The sequence below is a fragment of the Ailuropoda melanoleuca genome, chromosome 12, assembly GCF_002007445.2.
Source record: "Ailuropoda melanoleuca isolate Jingjing chromosome 12, ASM200744v2, whole genome shotgun sequence".
NCBI classification, from domain to species: domain Eukaryota; kingdom Metazoa; phylum Chordata; class Mammalia; order Carnivora; family Ursidae; genus Ailuropoda; species Ailuropoda melanoleuca.
In genome coordinates this window covers 33066523-33086200 of record NC_048229.1, presented here as the reverse complement: position 1 = coordinate 33086200, position 19678 = coordinate 33066523, and the positions used below count along the sequence as shown (strand labels likewise).

Sequence of the window (19678 nt, the reverse complement as noted above, 5' to 3'; positions counted from 1 at the left end):
AAAAAAAAAAAAAAAAAAAAAAAAAAAATTCTAGCTCCAAGTTCTAAGGGACCAGGCATTCGAAGGCGTGGGGCCTCCCAAAGGATAGAATTGCGAGGGGGCGGAGTCTCGAGTACAGCGGTGTTCTAAGGGGTGGGCCCTCCAGGGGCAAAGCGTTCTAAGGAGGCGGGGCCTTCGGGGACTTGGTTAGATGTGGGTAAAACCTGGGGTTAGGGGAAGAAGGGTGCAGCTCTGAGTGGGTGGGGCCTCCTGAGGAGAAACTGGATCTGAAATTCAAAACCATATTCCCGGGTAGAACTTCGTGCCCCAGACTTGGGATTTCCACCTGCGCTTTGCTCACCCAAGGGCGCATTCCTTTGTCAGATTGTCGTTCCCCCCATTCTCCCACCATCCCACCCCAGTATCGTCAAAATCCTGGAGCCTCAGAAGCATAGACAGACGTGAGCACAGAGCAACAGCATCTGCAAATAGGTCAAAGGTTGTATATAGCACGGGCTTTGGAGGTCATGGTCCTGCCTCTCTAGTCCAGTACTTCCCACCTTCCTGACCTCTGAGTCTGCGTCTTTCCTCTATACATAGGAATAAGTAGCAGTTGCCTTGCAGGGTTGTTTTAGGGATGAAACAAGAGCTCTTCAAGCTCTTAGCAGGGGCCTGGGAGGTGTCAGAATGATCATAAACAGTCCTCAACAAATGTTTCTTGAACAAGTGAAAGAATACTTTACCTGAATTTTCCGCCGTTGTCCAATTCTGGAAACAACTGTGGAATTAAATATTCTGAGGATAGTGAAATGTTGAGGGGCCAAGAGTGGAAGAGTTCTTAGAAGAGTCTCAACAAAAGGGGAAACTGAGTCCGGGGATTAGGGGGCACTTCAGCGTTGAAAAAACTCCAGGAGGCAATGGGTCTCACAGAAAACATCAGCAAAGCAGAATTATTTTCGGGAGGAAGGAGTAAAGGATGGTAAGAGAGACCAGTCTCCACCTACACGGAGCCGCAGGAGTCCGCTTTCTAAAAAGCAGAGGCAAGGGTGGCTCCGTGGATTGAGGATCTGCCTTCAGCTTGGGTCATGGATGGACCCAGGGTGCTGGGATCGGGCCCCACGTCGGGCTCCCAGCTCGAGGGGAGCCTGCTTTTCCCTCTCCGCCGGACTTGTGTTTTCCATCTCACTATCTCTCTCTCGAATAAATAAATCAAATCTTAAAAAAAAAAAAAAAAAGCAGAGCCAACTAGCCCTTCTGCTTCAACACTTCAGGGCACTCCAGGCGCCTCAGCGCCTCGGCCCGGCATTCAAAGCCTTCCGTGACCTGGTCCTGGCCCCCTGAGGCCGGTGCGCACACGAAACTGAAATCGTGTGTGTTTCTGGGTCACACCGCGCGTTCCCTCACCTCCGGACGCACGCACAGGCTGTGCCTAAGCCTGGGCCATGGCCCTGCGGGCCGCGCGCCCCTCCCACCGGCTCACTCACCACCTCCTCCTCCATCGCCTGCTCGCCCTCGGCTCCGGCGCCGCTCCGAAGGAAGAGCCCCTTCTGCCTGTCCGCCATCTCGTAGGTGGACTCCATCTCAGGGTCGTCCCGCATGGTGTCCAGCCTGGGGTGGAACCACTCCCCTTGCGTGGTGCGGTTCAGCGACTCCAGGATGGACAAGGGGTCCTCGGGCCGCTGGTTCAGGATCTTGGTCAGCAGGTTCCCCAGGTGCTCATACCTGCCTCCCCGCGGGAGGGAGTGGAAGGTGGGAGACATCACTCGCTCAGCTCAACGAGCTCACTGTTGTGTGCCTGGCCCTGTGCCTGGCGCTGGGGACCCCACAGAGAAGAGAAAATGTCCCTGCCCTGGTGGAGCTGACATATTGATGATGGAGACAGACGGGAACCAAACAGGCCCAAATATATAGTGTGTCTTTCTATGAAGACAAAGCAGGGAATGGGGACTAGGAATGCCAGGGATAGGGGACGGCTTCCAATTTTAAATAGGGAGACCTTTAAATAGGAAGGTCACACTAAGGGGACATTTATGCTGAGATCTGAATGACGTGAGGCAGACCACAGGGATATCGGGGGTGTTTCAGTCAAAGGGAACAACTGCTGCATAGGCCCTGAGACGTTTCATGAGTCGCACAGAATCTTAACAAAACTCAAGGAAACTAGGAGACAGGAACATTCCATGCCAATCTCGCTTAGAAATATAGACGCTGCGGGGGCGCCTGGGTGGCTCAGTCGGTTAAGCACCTGCCTTGGGCTCAGGTCATGATCCCTGTGCCTTGGGTTCGAGCCCCATGTCGGGCTCCCTCCTGAGCAGGGAGCCTGCTTCTCCCTCTCCCTCTGCTGCTCCCTCTGCTTGTGGTCTCTCTCTGGCTCTCCCTCAAATAAATAAATAAAAATTTAAAAAAAATGCTTAAGTCCTTAGCTAAATATTAGCAAATGGCACCCAGCAAAGAACTGCTCTCAAAAAGATGACATACCATGATTAAACTGGGCTAAGAACAGGACAGGGCTGATATTAGAAAAACAGAAAAAATATAACCCATCATGTTAATATGTTAAAAAAAATACATGTAAGTTGGGGCACCAGGGTGGCTCAGTCAGTTAAGTGTCCGACTCATGATTTCAGCTCAGGTCATGATCTCAAGGGTCATGGGATTGAGTCCCACATCAGCAGAGAGTCTGCTTGGGATTTTCTCCCTCAGCACTTCCGCCCACTTGTGCATGCTCTCTAAAATAAATAAATGAATCTTAAAAAATATATATGTAAGATAACCTCAACCGGTGCAGAGAAATTGTTTGATAACAATCAACAGCCATTTATGACTTTAAAAAAACCCCAGCAAACTAGGAATAGAAGGTAATTTTTTATAATGCTGTAATAGGGATCCACAAATAACCTACAGCACGCCCCAAACATGACGGTGAAAGACTGAAATTTTTTCCCTAGGAGACTGGGAACGAGGATGCCTGCTTTCATGGCTTGTATTTAACACTGCACTGGAGGTCCCAGCCCATGCAATCTGACGGCGAAAAGGAAAGGTAAAAAGGATTGGAAAGGAAGCAGTGAAACTGCCATTGTTTGCAGGTGATGGGATTGGGAATGATGATGCGCAGAGGCCTTGAGCTGAGGGTGTGCCTGGCATGTTGGAGGAACACTGAAGAGGTCAGAGTGGCTGGAGTGGAAGAGCAGAGAGCGGTTGTGTGGGGAGAGGAGGCAGAGTGATGACAGTATTGTAATGGATTCTTTGCACCTGAGCCTGGGGCTATGCTGAGCACTTGGGAACAGTGCTGGATTCTCACCACAATCACACATCAGAGGAACCATCATGATCCCTACTCTCCAGGTGAGGAAACAGAGGCTTAGAAGAGTTGAGGTCATGAGGTCACACAATGGTTGCACAGCCAGGATTTGAAACCAGGTTGGTCTAATTTCAAAGCATGTATATCTAACCCTCTGCTGGGTGGAAACTGTTTGGTGGCAGTCTGGGGTGTGCTGGAGAGCCATCACTGAATTGGAAAGGGTAAGGAGAAGTCAGACTTTGGTCTCAGCTTTTCAATAGGGGGCCTTGAAGTTCCTGAGGGTGGGAACCTTTGGGAAGAGCTAGAGGTTAATTTTGACTAGAGTCTAGGATCCTGGATCAGGAGCTGAATAGAAATGAAGTTTGGAGAGCTGGTAGGGGCTGAATGGCTGTCGTGAGAAGCATGAACCTACACCTGAGGGCACTGGGGAACCATGGCAAGCTCTGCCCACGGGAGGGATAGGGTCAGTTTTGTACTTTAGCAAGATCTGTTACTTCCCCAGCCTTGTCTCCTCCTGCTCCCCCTTTCTCCCTTGGTTCCAGACATACCAGCCTCCTTGCTGTTCCTCAAACACAGCAAGCCTTAAAGCCTTTAAACGTGCTGTGTCCTATACTTGAACCACTGTTCCTCCAGTTACATCCAGGGTGCTCTCCCTCATCTCCTTCAGGTCCCTGATCGAATGTTACCTCCTCAGAGGTCTTCCTTGACCTCATGCTATTTAACATGACTCCCTAACCCCCCTTACCCTCCCTGCCTTACTTTCCACCTTAGCTCTTATCATCACCTACCATTTTTTATAGTTATTGTCCACTCTCCCAACTAGAATGTAAATTTCACTAAGATGTAATGGGGACTGAGAAGTGTATTGACTACAGCTAAGCAGCCTTGGCAAGCGCCTTCCCCAGGCAGCAAAGTTCAGTGGAGAGTTGGGCCTCAGGAGCCAAATCACACGCATCCACCACATCCTAGCTGTTATCCTCTTGGATATGGGACCCGATTTGTCTGTCTCAGTTTCATCCTCTGTAAAACAGGGACACTAGGTGTGCTAATCTCAGTTGTGAGCGCTAGATGTTAACGTGTGAATGGTGGCACAATGTCGGGTAAGTAAATGTTAGCTATTGTCAGTTTCATCCCCCGACTCCTAGTCTGAGTCAGATGCCCCTGGAGCAGGCACTGGTTACCCATGAGGGGTGATCCCCCACCTGACAGAAGAGACCCTCCAGTCTGAGAGAGACCCTTGGCTGGGTGGGGCCTCTCCCTGCCTGGGTCCCACCCCCTCCCCACGCTCAAACCCCTTCTCACAGGCTAAGGCTGCAGCTGACGCTGGTCTGCAGCAGGTAGGCCTTGGCATTCTGCACGGCCAGCTCCCGAGGCTCTGGCTCAGGCACCTCCATACTGAAGGGCATGAAGCCCAGCTCAGAGGGCGAGTACTGGAGGGCGGGGTCATCCCTCATGTAGGGCCCATGCGGGGCACCCTGGTGGAACTGTAGGTCTTCTCCTTGGTACATGCTGAACTGGCCCAAGAAGCCGGGCTGGGTGTCCAGGTAGGCAGAGTCCAATTGCTGGAAGAGGTTGCCTTGGCCCTGTTGTAGTTGCTGCAGCATTAGGCTGGCATTTCGCGTGGCCTGGATCCCGCCTTCTTCCAGATAAGGTTGGGGCTGTAACTCGGAAGGAAAGCCCATATTCAGGGACGGGTACTCTACACCACCCAACTGGCCTTCCTCAGCCTGGAACATCAAGTTCTCCTGTTGGGTCAGGGCGGCCCCTGGCGACCAGCCCTGGAGGTTGGTCTCGCTTGCCAGGATCCCTTGACCGCTCTGCAGGACCGGGTCATCGAGTGGTATCTCCGGCCCCTCCTCGGAGATGGTGGGCTGGGGCTGACTGAGTTCCCAACTGCGCCGCTGGGAGGCCTGGGAACTCCTCCGACTTGAGGGTTGATGCGGAGGGGTTTCGGGGTCGGGCGGTGGGTCCCCCATAGTTCAAAAGAGGTCGCAGACTTCAGGAGGAAGGCTTGCAGACAGGCCAGACAGTCGCCCGCCTGCCGGCACACTCCGGGTGGCCTCTACTCCAGCCGCGCCCCTTTCTAAGGAAGGAGGGGGCGGGCCGTTACCAGGAGAGGGCGCGCGGGGACGCCGGGGGCCAAGGAGCCAGTTTCTGCGCAGGCGCGGCCCCGCGACCGATGGCCCGCCAGTCTTCCAGCCAGTGCGTGGGGACGTCCACCCCATACCGTGCAGTCCCACAGCTGACACGCAGGTAGAGACGAGAGACTGCATTCACGCCCCAGACCCACGATCTTTTTAATTTTAAAGGCAAAGCCCCGCCGGCTAGGCCCCGCCCCGCCCTTCCCCAGCTCCCTGCCCCACTCCCCTTCCCCACCAAGCCCCGTCAGCTGTTCCCCTTGGTCTCGGGTTCCCCGGATTCCTCGTTGGCGGGGCTGGGGGTCTTCATGATGTCTTCTCCGGCAGGGGTGAGGGTCTGGGGACTGCGCTCCTCCTTTGAGGTCAACCCGCCCGCTGCCTCCTGGTGACAGGAGAAGGGGGAGCGGGTCAAGGATAGCGTAGCGTGGTCCTACCTCCACGACTCCTTTGGGCTGTACCCTCCCCTCCCCACTGGGCATACACCTTTCACCCCTGGGCCCTAATTGTTTTCTTCCTTTGCTGCTTTGAGGATGTCATCCCTACCTTAGGTAGGGGCCCCTCAAGGCTAGAGTCCAGGAGGGCGGCCTCGGTCAGCCCCGAGTCGTCATCCATGCTGATGAAGATGGCGGGGGTCTCACACTCAGGCCCCTCCTCCCGGAAATCTATGGCTTCTTCGGGCTGGGGTGGGCCTGGCCGGGTGGAGGAAGAGGACGACGACGACGAGAGGGCTCCCACTCCTCCTGGCTTCAGCTTCTGTTCCTCCTCCAGCTGACGCTTTAAGGCTTTCTCCTGGGCCAGTCGCAAGCCGATGAGGTCCTGAGGGGGCCGGGGGGCTGGGGCCGGGGCCAGGGCCAAGGGCTCCAGGTCGTCCTGGGGGTGGGGATGGTGGGCACACAGAAACTCAGAGTGGAGGGAGAAAGGACCAGAACATAGGCCACTGTCAGAGGATGGTGGCAAAGAGCCAGAAAGCACCCTGAGGGAGAGAGCAGGGTGGGCACAGGAAGTACCTAAGGGGCAACTGTTCCCCCACCTCCCAACTCTTTCAGCGGGCGCCTCCACCAGACAGCGGTGGCTGGGGTGGGGAGGAGGACAGGGTGGGCCTTGCTGGCTTGGGGGTTAGGGGGCTGTGGGCCCTCACCTCTTCCAGGGGCCCCGCAGGCACTTCCTTGGCCTCTGGCTCCTGCTTGCCACTGGCCTCCAGGATGGTCATGATGGAGTTGGGGATGTGTGCTTGCTAGGGGAAGAGCAGGTTGGGGGCTCTATGGAGTGCCCAGACCCAAGACCCCAGTGGACACCCGGGATCCCTGGTCCCTGACCCTCCAGAGCCCCTGAGTTTCTGTGGTAGTATAGGGCTCCTCTCTGCCCACCCTCATCCAGTCCTCCAGGGCTGAACCCATGTGGCCACCCATCCCACACCCTGGGGTACCTGGTGGGGGGTGAAGGATCGGACGTGGGCCAGCAGGGGCTCCCGGAGCTCTGGGCACTTGTCAAAGACGGCACCCAGCTGCTGGGGTGGCAACTGCAGGATGACCTGGAAGCTCTGGGGCTTGGTGCGTTGACAGCACTTGATGAAGCCCTCCCACACCTTGGGATACTTCCACACCTGGACGGGGCAGGGAGGGTGCAGTCCTGAGGGAGCACGCAGGCAGCCACCCCAGAAACTGAAAGAAAGACCTTACCAAGATGGGGCCCAAATCCCTACCATCCAGCAGTGTCCTCTGGGCTATCCACAGCCCTGACCTCCGGCCCTCCAGAGGGCTTTGACTTTTTCCTGATCTCAAGCAGCTGAGGCATGAGGGCAGCCCAGGGACCGGGGAGAAGAAAACAGAACACCCTTTCAAGTGAGCACAGTCTCATCTCACCCTCACAGCAGCCTCGAGGGGTGACGTCAGCCCTGCTGAACAGACGAGGCCCAGGGAGGTGCGGGGGGCTCATCCAGGGTCAGACGGGTACCGTGGGGCAGAACTGAGGTTTGAACCCAGGGTTGTCTGAATCTGCATCTCACCTCTAAGCCAGATGTTGCCAAGTGGCAACCTGTGGGCTGAATCTAGTCTGAGAACTTGTGAATGGGTTTTTTTTTTTTTTTCTTTTCATCATGGTATTTCTAGAAACCCAGATTTCTAGCTTCTCTTGAGAAATGGGCCCATCTTTCAGCTCTAGTACGCATCCTGACTGGGCGCAGCAGTGGCAGCAAGGGGCACTACGCCTCTCCTGGGATGCCCACCCTGTGGAGCCTACCACCTGTTCCTGTCCCCCAGCTGCCCTCACGGGACACATTGCCTTCCTGGAGCCGAGTTAGCGACCCCCGTTGGGGCCAGGGCAGGGGAAAGGGGCTGGCCGGTCTCCTAGAGTGTGCTCTCCTCATCCTGGCTCCCTCTGCAGGGTGGGAGGCAAGCAGGCTGGAAAAGCCCGGGGTCCTGCCTCCAACCTATCTTGTGTGTCCTGCTGCAGTCCGTGGCCTGTGGGACTGGGGCGGTCAGGGGCGGGTTACCTGCTTCATGATGAGGCGGGACAGGATGTTCATGACGAAGCCCCCCAGGCGGGGGTACATGGTCAGAGACTGGATGACGGTCCTCATGAGCAGCATGGGCAGGGGGCTCTGCTCCATCAGCTGCTGCATCACCACGGCCAGCACCTCCGATGTGTACACGTTCCGCTCCGCAAAGCACAGGTTGGTGGCTGCGAGGAGGCGGAGAGTGGGCCTGTCCTCTCTGCCCGGCTCCCCCGAGAAGGCGGGAACCCCACCACCCTTGGAGAGCCTCAGCCCCATGTGCGTGGAGACCCAGCCCTCATTCCTGAAGCTCTGCACGAGACACCTCCTCACCCAGCAGGTCCCTTAGGGGCTACTGTGGCCTGGTCCTTGGAAAGCCTGGGGTATTGGTCCAAGGGAAAAGACAGGTCCAGCTGCTGGAAGCCCCACGCTGGGCAGAGTGGGCAGACCTTGGCCTTTTTTCTTTGGGGGCAACCCATGGAAAGGCCGAGGCAGGAGAGAGAGGTTGCCAATGCCTGGGGACCCATTCTGGCTTGCCCTTCCCACCCCTACCAGAGAGGGAAGGCAGCTTCAACTTCCATAAGACCCCCTGTAGGAGACAAGAGATGCCCTCCACCAGCAGGCTGGTCAAGGGACTGCCCACTCCCAATCCTGACCAGAGCGTAAGGATTTGTGCTGGTGCCGGTGGGATACCTGGTGTGGGGACATGTGGGAGGCACAGTGCACAGAATGAGGAAGGAGCAAGAGGAGGAAGTGTGGGCAGACAAAGCACTCTGTCCAGCTCAACACCCAGTGCCAGGAAGAGCCCAAGGAGGGCTGGCACAATAGGGGCATCCACGAAGGCAGGCAGGCCAGGGCAGGCCTTGGGGTCTGTTCCCTCAGGAATGGGTAGCGGTACCCCAAAATCAGTGGGATCGGCGGTGTTCCAATCCATTGTGCTAGTGGGGAGACCCCAGGAACTGCCTCTGAACCCCTTCTTCCCCAAACACCACTTGCCATGTGAGTCTGTCAACCAGGAAGTCTTTATTGAGCCAGAAGAGAGGCCCCCAATCCTTGAGAGGCTAATGGAGAACAGGGGTGAGTGCCTATAAGGAATGAGGGGGGGCTCCTATAAGGAACAGGGGAAGGATGAAAGCATTACAGGAACATAGGCAGGAAGGAGACTAGAGCGGGGTAGGGCAGGTATGTAGGCCAAAGGAGCAGAGTGCAGAAGGTAAGGACAGTGTAGAAGCCAGAGTGAACGTACCAGAAACCAAGAAAGCTCCTCCTCCTCCCTTCCAGTTAGTGGCTGGCTCCTGCCTGCTCTGCCTAAAAGGATCCACAACCAACCCTCTTCTCTCCTCCCCTTCTGCCCGTCTCCCCCTGGGCCTTCCACCCAGCCCTCTAATCCACCCTCCAGAGCAGGCTGAGGAGGGGTCCTTTCAGAAGCTCTGCCCGACCCCACACCTCCCAGGGGCCCTCAAGGTAACAAGCCCAGTCTCCTACTGTGGCCTAGGAGACCCCGTGTGGGTGGGGCCCAGGCATGGTGTTCTTAACGCTTACAGTTTGCTCTCTCCTGACCACGCCCCTTCCCCTAAACCACAAGATCTAGTCACCTTCACCTCCGCAGTTCCAGAACCAGGCCATGCGAGCACAGCTCTTGGCCTCTGCAATTACTCCTCCTCTCTCTAGGATCAGTGTCTCCCCTGCTACCTCACCCCTACTCATCCCTCTGTGGTTTCAGCTCAGGTGTCCTCTTGGGGCTCCCCTGTCCCAGCCCTGCTCACTGTGGGCTCTTATTGTCTGGGAATGGACCGTGAGCCCCGGAGGGCAGGACCAGGGCTGTCTCCATCCCTGCTGGGTTCCCAGCACTGCCCAGCACAGGGCTGAGCAGAGCACTCAGTGAGTTTTCTTTAACTGCTGCACCAGACCACTGGGGGAAGGTCCCCTTATGGAAAACCTCACCAGAGAAAGAGGGTAGCTTTTAAAGGAGGCGTGAATGCCATGAACGAATGGTTTTACTACCAGGCACGGGGGATTCCAGCAGTGCACAAAGCGGGACTGGACTTTGGATCCAGACCTTCTAGTTGAATGAGGTTCCTAGTGCAACCAGGAAAACCGCTGGTAGCCTGAGCAGGGAAACGTACTCTGGGAACTGGCTAGACTGGGTGCTGGGGACTCACAGCAGGTAGGGAGAACAGCTGGAAGGTTGCTAGAAGCTCAGCAGCATGGAGGCTGTGTGTAGACCTGGGCTTGTAGAAAGAAAGAGGTGGGCTTCCAAAGGCCAGGCCTTGATGACATGTCCAGGGACCTGGCTCTTGTTCTTTCTGGGACTTAACCTGGGGCTGTGAATGGGCTTAGTGGGGTGGTGGGGTCTGTGAATCCCCTCAAACTGTACGCAAAACTGTGAGCCTATCGTCCTTGGGCATGGGCCCCACAGCTTCCCTGACATCACCAAGGGGTTACAGCCTGTAAAAGGGCCACTCCTGGGGGTGCCCAGCAGGCTTAGTCGGAGGAGCACGTGACTCTTGATCTCGGGGTCATGAGTTCGAGCCCCACGTTGGGTGTAGAGATTACTTAAAGAAACAAGTGTAAGAAAAAAAAAAAAAAAGCCACTTCTGGATGCTCAGCTTTGAGACCCTTCTCACTTTCCTTTTCTTTCACTAGAGGCCTGAGCTCCTCCACAGCTGTAGTGTGAGTTTTAGACTTCCATAAGCTCCTCTCTTGACCTAAAGGATTCTGAGAACTTGCTGAGAAAGCCAGGAAATAAGTAGTCACAGAAGGAGCTATTTTAGGCTAGATAAGAAGCTAAGTGCTGGTGGTTGGGGGGACCCCCTCCCCGCTCTTAAAGGAGAGAGGAGGTATCAAAGGATGGGGGTCTTCCAAGTAGAGGGGGCGACAGTAAGGGCTTCCACCCTGGTGGGAAAGCACGACTTCTGGACCTCGAGGGGGAGTGGGGGGCAGTGCTGAGGAAAGGGGCTGGAGAGAAGTCCTCCTATGGGAGGTGGTTGCCCTGGGACCCAGGGTGCCATGGGCGGGCAGAACTGGCAGAGCTGGATTCCAACTCGGGTCTAGCGGACTTCAGATTCTGTGAGGTTCCACTACAGCGCTTAGCTTGCGTGCGGCCCTGAGCAAGTTCCTCAACCTCTCTGGAACCTCCACTTCCTCGTCTAGAAGATGCAAGTCGGCATACTCACCAGGTAACAGGTGGTGTGTCAGCAGCCAGGCCTGTAAGGCACTCAGGAGAGCCTGGCTCAGTGTAAGTGCTCGGTAAGTGGTGACGGCAGCTATTAGGAAACTGCTGGTGGAGGGGAGCCGGCCAGTTTGTCCCCAACCCCCTGCCCTGGAGGCACCTTCTCCCGCCTCAACTGGAGCCCGGACCGGACTCGGCATCTACTCCTGGTCCGACAACGGCCCTGGCACGCTCCATCTGCTCTGTGGGTTGTCCCTCTGACCCCTGCTTGGCCGAGGGCTAGGCTTCCTTCACTCCTTGAGCCAGGCCTGGGGAGGGACGGGCTCCCCACCTTCCTTGAGGACTACTCTGTGCCAGCGCATAGCAGGTGCACCGGTTCCTTGGACGGAGGGAAGGAAGAAAGAGAGGAGGGAGGGAAGGCAAAGGAATGAGGGCAGGTGTCCAGAGCTGAGATGGGGTTGCAGGCGGCACCATCTCCAACGGGGTAGATTCCGGCGGGGACATGTGGGTGACTGAGGTTCTCCCCGGGGTCCGCAGCAGCCAGGCCACGTGGGGGGAGTGGAGGGAGCGCCTCACCTTTGATGATGGACTTCATGTCACACTTCACCGAGTCGATGTTGTGCAGTGCGATCAGCAGCTCTCCAGGGTTCAGCGGGGACAAGGCCGAGTTCCCTTCACCTGCGGGGGCAGGGAGTGGGAAGAGGAAGGAGACACCATGGCGCCTAAGTGAAGAGGTGTGTCTGGGTCCCCCAGATTAGGGGAGTGGTGAATGAAGATGAGGTGCCCTCTGCTTCGATGGGACTAGGACAGAGGGCTAGAGCAGGGGACAAAAAAGAGAGGACTGAATGCCACCCCCCTCTAGAAGCCTTCACCTCGCTCTCTCCTCCCACACACTGGGTTCCTACCCTTCTAGGGCAACATCTGATGTGGTCCAGCAGTTCCTCTCCCTCCTCCCTGGGCTGTGCCCCCTGGAGGGCAGGACCCCCACATAGCACAGACCCGGGCATTCACAGACAGGACAGGCTGGGCTGGGCAACGTGCTCGACGACAGCGCTTAGAGGCAATGCTGCGTGGAGGCGGTTGGGGAGATGGTGCTCTGCCGGTGCAGTTTAGAGGGTCCCAGACACCAGGTTTTAAATCACGTGTTATGGGTGCAATGTCAGCCTCCACTCCCTCCCTAGCACAAGCCCCTGGGGCAAGGGGGAGGAGTCCATCCTAGGTCACTGGGTCATTTTTTCTATGTTGAAAGTTCTACTTTGCTTCTTTTAATCACCTCCAAGATGCCACCTACCATGCTGGGTGCCCAGCAGGCGGTTGAAGACCTCTTTCACCACAATGGGGTTGAGTTTGATGAGCTTTGGCAGGGCCTGGATCACTTCTTTCTGGAGGGGGAGGGCAGGGGAGGCAGGTCAGAAAGCACCCCCATCCCAACTAATTGCCGTGGGGAGGGAAGAAACTCTGGCCTTGCCATGCCCTTGGATACTTCCCTCCTTTCGCTCCCTCTGGTCCCTTGGGGTTGAGCTTTCTCCCTGAGTCTCTGGGCCTGACTCAGCCCCAGCCTCATCACTCCCCATCTGAGCTTTCCTGGTGCCACAGGCCCCTTGATGGCCCCTATGGGGGGAGGAAGTCATCACCATCCCCTCTTTACATAGGAGAAGACTGAGGCTCGCCAGGGCCCCACAGCCTGTTAGGAATAAGACCTGGGCAGGGGAAACATATTTAGGCCTTGGGACAGACCTGTGTGTGTGTCACTGTGACCCTCACTTGACAGAGAAGAAAAACGAGGTGCTGAGAAGGGGGTGGCTTGCCTGAGGTCACAGAGGACGAAGCAGAGTTGAGACTGCTCCGTGGTCTGATGACCCCTGGGATGGGCTCCCAAGTGTCTGACATGGGTACCTGGGTGCCCACCTCCTCCCCAGCCCTGGCCTGCCCTGTCTTCGTCAGTGGGGGTATCTGGACATCCAGCTCCGTACCTTCTCCAGTCCATTGAGCACAGGGATGAGGAAGCGGACATCTGGCAATCGCTTGTGGTAGAGATCCCGGACCCGCTTCACCAGCTCTGGGGAGGGGGGTACTGCAGGCAGAAGAGTAAGCAGGGGGCACAGGTGGGGTGAGGGGGAGCACCGAGAGGAAGGAGAAGTGGTGGTGGCTGTGTGCAAGGGGCGGGGAGGGCTAACTCCATTCCGGAGCAGGAATCTCTGGCCCCTGGTTTCTCAACTGCATTTAGCAATATACCCAGCAGCTCTGAGGGCCAGGTCTTGGGAAGGGCCCGTGAGTAAGGTCTGGGACATGGAGGAAAAGGCCGATAGGTGGGAGTCCTGGGGGCACCTTTGTCCGTGAGGCTGTGCAGACATCGTGTGACCAGTGTCTCTGCCCCCTTGGGACAATTTTCTACCAGCAGGAGCAGCTCTGGTGAGTTCATGCCCATTCCTCGGATCTAGAGAGAGAGAGAGGGATGGCAGGCTGGGGAAGGGGCTGGGTGATGTGGGAAGGACAAGGGGGCCCAAGAGAACTCAGGGAGGCCTAGGTGTCAGAGGCAGGGTGGCTCGGGGGGGATGATGGGACTCCGGGGCAAGAACTGGAGACAGAAAGAGTCGATCTTAAAAGCTGTCATCACTAGCGAAGAAACAAAGGATGTGAGGTGCTGGACGGTAACTCGTCTACTACAGTACATACACGTCCCGTCATGTTCTACACCTCACACTAACACGAGGCCGTGTGTCAGTTATACCTCAGTGAACCTGGGGGACGAAGGAACCCTTGGTGGGGTTCAGGGAACTGGGGGAAATGTGGGGAAGGTGGGGGGGGCAGGGGGCAGCATCTGGCCTTCCTCTACCCCTCCTCACAGGGTACAGACTCGCTGGAGCTCCCAAGCCTTCACCAGTGTTGGCTGCCTACTTAGCAGGTGGGCTCCTTTCTCTCGGTCACCTCTGACCTAAACTGACCTCTGATGCCCAGCCTCCCCTCTAATTCCTCGGTGAAGACTTCAGCCTTCTAAAGGCATCAGCGACGGCCATTGCCCCACGTGGCGGCTTGCTCAGATTAGGGCTCGACCTGCATCCGCAGCCTGCCCCACTCCGTGGGCAACACACGCAGGAAGCACTGGGCTAGGCTGTGAGGGCTCATGCCTTCCTCTGCCAACAAATGTTTATAATGGTCCGTGAACCGGTGGTCTTTGCCCTCCAGGAGCTCACCATCTGGTGGACTCACCTTGAAAACGGGGGGAGGACACCGCTGAATCTTGTGGCGGGTATTTGGGGGTGAGCCTACCAGACTCTCTCCTCTTATGTTGAAAATTTTCCGTAATAAAAGCAAGGACAGCGAAATATAACAAAGTGGTTTCCAATCCAGCTGCAGACTGGAAGGGCAGAGATGGTCTGGCTTTCTGGTGCCAGTTGCCTCTCACGTGGGTGACCTTGTGACTCCAGAGAGAGGAACAGGCGGGACTTGTGTAATGACAACTAAAGATTCCCATCGGCTAGGCAAGGGAAGACCAGCTCCTAGACGGTGGCAGTGATACAGATATTTAAAGGCACAAGCTCATGGAGTTCCTGGAGCGAGCTTGGTGCCCCATTTTTACTGAAGAAGGGCCCGTTTGCACGGTGAGGAAAGTGAGAGGCAGAATGCGAAGCTGGGTCTGCCCAACTCCAGCCTAGTAACTGCAGGGCGACCCTGGCACCCGTTCACTGGCAGATGGGGCAGGTGGAACAGCCACAAGCCCCAGAGCCGCGGGATGGAGCGACAACCACCGGTGCTCGGCGCTCACACGCCGAGGTGGCGATACCAGGGGAAGGGCTGGACTCGGGGCCTCAGCCCTGGTGGGCTCAGGGGCCTCACCGGCTGTTCGATGACCCTCAGCACCGTCCGCTTGATGTCGGCGATGGCCTCCGTGTACACGGCTGCCAGTTCGTGGATGAGCTTGTGGTTCTGAGGCAGGAGAGCCAGGTAGAGGTACAGACACTGCTTTACGGTCTCCTCGGTCCAGGGCGCCGCCACCTCTGATAGGGCAGGGGGCGGGGATCAGGGACCGCTCTCCTCCCTGTTGTCTCCCACCCTCACTGTCTGTCCCTTCTTTGGGGGGCAGCACAGAAGGGAGGCAGGCCTCGGAAGCACACTGTTCTAGGGCAGGAAGTCAAGCATCAAGGGAAATGGGGTGGGACCAGGACTGCTCCCCTTTTAGAAGCCTCTGCACTAAAGTCCCACCTCATCTCCAACCATCAATCCACAGGGCAGCCAGAGGGATCCTTCCAAAGGGAAGTTCTGACCCTGTCCTCCTCCTGCTCCGTGCTCCCACGACTACCCCATGCCCGGGATGAATCCCCAGCGCTTCACCTTGCTCCACTTGCCAGATGCTGTGTGGGCCCCCCGCCCAACCTGGGGCTCTGTGCTCCGGCCACATCCTACTTCTGACAGTCCCCCCCAGAGCCCGCACAGGTCACTTTGCACACATCACTCCTTTGCCTGCAATGCTGCTGCCCAGCTCCCCTCTCTATCTCCTCATTCTCTGGGTCTCACACAATCAGCATCTCTCCTGGGAGGTCTTCTGGGCACCCAGGCTGGGCCAGGGCGCCTGTTCTCCCAGAAGGCCCTATGCTTTCTGTCACAGCCTGAACCTTCCAGTTTTTTGGGTTTTTTTGAAGTAAGCTCTACGCCCAACATGGGGCTTGAACTCATGACCCCCAGATCAAGAGCTGCATGTTTCCCTGACTGAGCCAGGCAAGCGCCTCCAAACCTTCCAGTTTAATGGTCTGTTCCCCTGGAGCCTGGGTTTCCCCATTTGTAATTCTGGGGGAATTGAGGCTTTGTTGAAGGAATGGGCCTACGCCTGGCCCTTCCTGGAGCCCCATCACTGGCTAGCTCTCCTTGTCCTCTGGCTCTCAGCCCCCCACCCCCTGCTCCAGGATGCTCTCCCTGACCCCTGGGGCCGGGGTGAGACACCTGTCTGGACTCTCACAGCCCCCAGGCCTGCTCGGTCTGGTTATTATTGCCTGGCCGCCTTCCCTAGCAGGCTGAGCAGGCCTCAGCTTCGATCCAGCTCCATTCGCAGGGCCGGGCCCGGAGCCTGGGATCCAGAAGGTGCTCAATATGCATCTGATGAAGCTGCACCGAACCTGTATCCTTGTCGGCTCCGAACAGCACGGACGGCGGGTTGGGGTGGACCAAGAGTTGCAGGTAGTTGAGGGCAAATTTTTCCACATACTCTCGCAGCTGCTCCTTCTCATACATGCGCTTGATGAACAGTAGGGCCTGGGAACGCACCTGAAGAGAGTGTGGGCAAGACGGTGGAGGGGGGAGACCGCCGTTCTGAGCTTGGCAGGACCAGTGGGAAAATAAGCCCAAGACTGAGAAAGGCCTGGCCTACCGGAGTCACCTGTGCCCAAGGCTGATCGCCGGCTTGGCGGGAGGGTTCTTGGCCCAAGTCAGGGCCTGCTCACCTCTCCACCTACCTGCTCAGCCCCATCCTTTACCGTCCCTTGCCTTGCTTGCTACGTTCCAACCAGAATGAGCTTTCCTTAGTTCCTCAAAAGTGACAGCGCTCTCCTTGGCTTTGAGACTTGGCACAAAAGGTTCCTACTGCCGAGAATGCTTGTCACTGGCTTTATCCCATTTTATTCAGACATCACCGGCCAAGAGCCCTGAGAACAGCGACAGTTCCTGGCACTGCTTTGTCCCCAACAGCACCAAAGGCCCAAGCCAGAGTCTGCAGTGAGGGTCTGCTGAAGGAATGGACACACGACACCAGGACAGGAGGTGGCAAAACGCTTGGGTGGGGATGGATCTAGGGCCCTCTCCATTACACCTAGCTCCCTCTGTTCGGCCACACCCACCTACTGCTATTTCAGGTCTTGGCTCACTTGCCCCCTCCTCCAGAAGCCTTCCACAAGCCCTGCCCATCCCATTCCCCCACCAAGTAGGTTAGGCCCCTCGCCAGGGTTCCCACAGCTGCCGTGCTGCTCTAACCACTCTACCCCGGGGGCTGGTTGCATCCTCACTGCTCACTGAGAAGCCACAAGGCGCCTCTCCTCTCAGCTCCCCCTCCAGGACCCAGCAAAGCAGCAGGCCACACAGGGGCTCCCCAACGCGGGTGGAGCAGGAGGGAGAACAGGACTGCCCTCCCGGAGAAGACGAGTTTATGTTGTACGTGTGTATGTTCTAGGCAGCTTCATGCCACCGTAAATGACGAAGCACCCGCCACCAGAACACTACCGCAGGAAGGGCATCAGGCCCCGAGAGGATGTTCAGGGGCATGTGGAAGAAGCTGGGCTAGGGGCTCAGGAAAGAGGAAGGGAGGAGTGCAGCCCAGCGCAGGGTGCCAGGGGATCACCTTGTCTTTCTCATGGGAGCTGAGGTCCAGCAGAACATGCAGGTACTGGAACTGGCGGGATGGGCGCTTGAAGATCAGGTCTCGAAGAGTGGACATGCCCAGGTAAGTGCGACTCTGTGGCCGAAGGGAGGGAAACCGGAGCTTAGCCCACCCGCAGTGTGCCTCCAGGATATTTCCCTTGCCTCCCGCAGATCTGGTCCCGGACAAAAGGACTGGGTCCCTCACAGAGTTCCTTGCCACAGAGTCTAGGCTGTGTGCCCCTCAGACCCCTAACATAGGCCCCTGACCCCCTGCAGGGCTCCTGCACGAATCATGATGCTAGGGACGGAGGGAGACGGGCTGACTGTCCTCACCTCATCCTCGCAGTACTTGCGAATCACCTCCAGGGCACTCTCGGTGATCAGTGGCGCCTCGAGCACAACCTTAGTGAAGATCCTGCCAGAGAGGAAGGGGGAGGAAATGGTTACGGGGGAGAAGCATCCCAGTCCCGCCAGAGCTCGGAGCCGGCAGGGCTGCCCCTCACATACAGCTTGCTTGACCCCCTGGTTACAGAGCAGGGTTCAAACACTGTCAGCTGGGTGACTTATGCAGACACTTTACCTCTCTGAAACTCAGTTCTCCCCTTTATCAAACGAGGACTCCTAACTTTACTCATCTACTACAGTAATGGAAGGGAAAGATGGGGAATGGGGAAGGGTACTGCTTTTCAGATGTGGTGGCCAAAAATGGCTGTTTTGAGGTAACACGAGTTGACACTGGGGCATGAGAAAGAGCCAACCATGAGAGTTGGGGGGGAGAACATTACAGGTACAGAAACAGAAACTGCCAAGGTGGCATGTTCAAGGGTCAGAAGACAGAAGGCCAGTGTGGCTAAAGTCTGGGGGCAGTAAGGAGTAGAGGGGCAGAATAAGAAGGTAAAGAGGGTGGTAGGAATTACGCAGGTCTCACAGGGCACAGAAAGAAGGCTGCATTTTATCCCAGGAGCGATGGAGAATGATGGAAGGTTTTTAGTGGGTAACAAGACTGTATTTACATTCTAAAATGTCCCCCAGGCTGCTGTGTGGAGAATGGATCAGTAGGAGGTCGAGAACAAGGAGGAAGCTACAGGAGCAATTCAGGTGAGCAATGGTGCTGGAGAGAAGTCAACTTTGGAAACAAGCCTATGAGGCAGGTACTGTTATCTACAAGAACGGAGGCTCAGAGGGCACACAGCAGAGCTGAGAATAAGCTCAGGGAGTGGGCCCCGAATCTGCCTTGTATGTGCCTCCAGAGAACAGGGAGAGAAGGGCGTCTTGGGGGATGGGCACGAGGCTTTGGGTGGTGAGGAGGGAGGGGATGAGAAACCACAAAAGAAAGGCAGGACACAGGAGAGCACAGGGCGGCCCACTCACCCATCCTTCTGGTCTGGCTTCTCCTGCAGTCCGGAGAGCAGGCGGATGAGGCAGTCCTCATACTTGTCCAGGGTACCCGAGGCACCGGCTGCCAGGTAGGCATTATACTCCTGGTAGAGCCAGGCGAAGGCCAAGTCCAGGCGGGCCCGCACATCCTCCAGGATGAAGGATAGGACCTCGGCCTTCAGGCCCGAGTCAAACTGTGTCACCAGGCTGGCCAGGATCTTTATGCGCACCTGACAGGAGAGGGGGTGTTCATGTGGGTGTGGGAGGCAATCCCAGGCACCTCGTGATCATGCCTTGCAAGTCTTCCTGCCCAGGCTCAGGGACCCCCACTGCAGACCCAGCATCAAGTGAGGACGGCAAGCTGAGGAACCTTATACCCCACAGAAATCATTTGTGTGGGAGGAAAAAAAAGGGGAGGGATCAATTATCATAGAACAAAACTGAGTCCGTAAAAGTAGTACTCACATACTTAAGTACACAGCGAAAGACCCTAAAGGCTTCCGCTAATCCATACATGGGTCACCTCGGAGGAGGGGGATGGCATGTGGGTGGGGGCCAAGGTAGACTTATGGTACCTCTATGGCCTGGAAATAGCTTTTTAACAGAGAGAATATTTTTATATGCTTGTTGGTTAATTAAAATTAAACTTCAAAAGAATGGGGAAAAGGTCGTTTGGCTGAGGTTACGGTGCCAGCACGTGGCACAATCAGGATTTAGACCTGGTCCATTTTAATCTCAGCAACAATAAGAAGAGCACTATTAACCCAGGAAGAAAGAACACGGCAGCAGCTCTCACTTGCAGGGCTCTCCCGGGCAGCCAGCTCCATGATGAGGGAGAGCCACGCATGTCCGCGCACTTCTTCCTTCTCATCACC

General features: G+C 56.6%; 2 protein-coding genes across 3 annotated transcripts in view; both read right to left on the bottom strand.

Annotated features, from left to right (window-relative positions):
• RSPH6A (radial spoke head 6 homolog A) overlaps positions 1-5414 on the bottom strand; it is a 16581-nt gene extending 11167 nt beyond the window's left edge. For both annotated transcript variants that reach the window (XM_002928512.4, XM_034672755.1), the window contains exons 1-2: positions 4583-5414; positions 1464-1701 (exon numbers count right to left, since the gene is read on the bottom strand). In XM_002928512.4, coding sequence (XP_002928558.1) covers positions 1464-1701; positions 4583-5256 — 912 coding nt within the window. In that variant the 5' untranslated portion in view covers positions 5257-5414. The remainder of the gene's footprint in view (positions 1-1463; positions 1702-4582) is intronic.
• Positions 5415-5552: 138 nt separating this feature from the next.
• The window catches only part of SYMPK (symplekin), a 36237-nt gene continuing 22111 nt past the window's right edge, over positions 5553-19678 (bottom strand). Inside the window, exons 14-27 of the mRNA XM_002928501.4 lie at positions 18798-19033; positions 17760-17841; positions 17407-17520; positions 16193-16340; positions 14919-15079; positions 13410-13518; positions 13055-13155; positions 12373-12463; positions 11658-11759; positions 7910-8097; positions 6845-7021; positions 6557-6652; positions 5962-6288; positions 5553-5800 (exon numbers count right to left, since the gene is read on the bottom strand). Of these exons, the coding sequence (XP_002928547.2) occupies positions 5666-5800; positions 5962-6288; positions 6557-6652; positions 6845-7021; positions 7910-8097; positions 11658-11759; positions 12373-12463; positions 13055-13155; positions 13410-13518; positions 14919-15079; positions 16193-16340; positions 17407-17520; positions 17760-17841; positions 18798-19033 (2067 nt within the window). The 3' untranslated portion in view covers positions 5553-5665. The remainder of the gene's footprint in view (positions 5801-5961; positions 6289-6556; positions 6653-6844; positions 7022-7909; positions 8098-11657; positions 11760-12372; positions 12464-13054; positions 13156-13409; positions 13519-14918; positions 15080-16192; positions 16341-17406; positions 17521-17759; positions 17842-18797; positions 19034-19678) is intronic.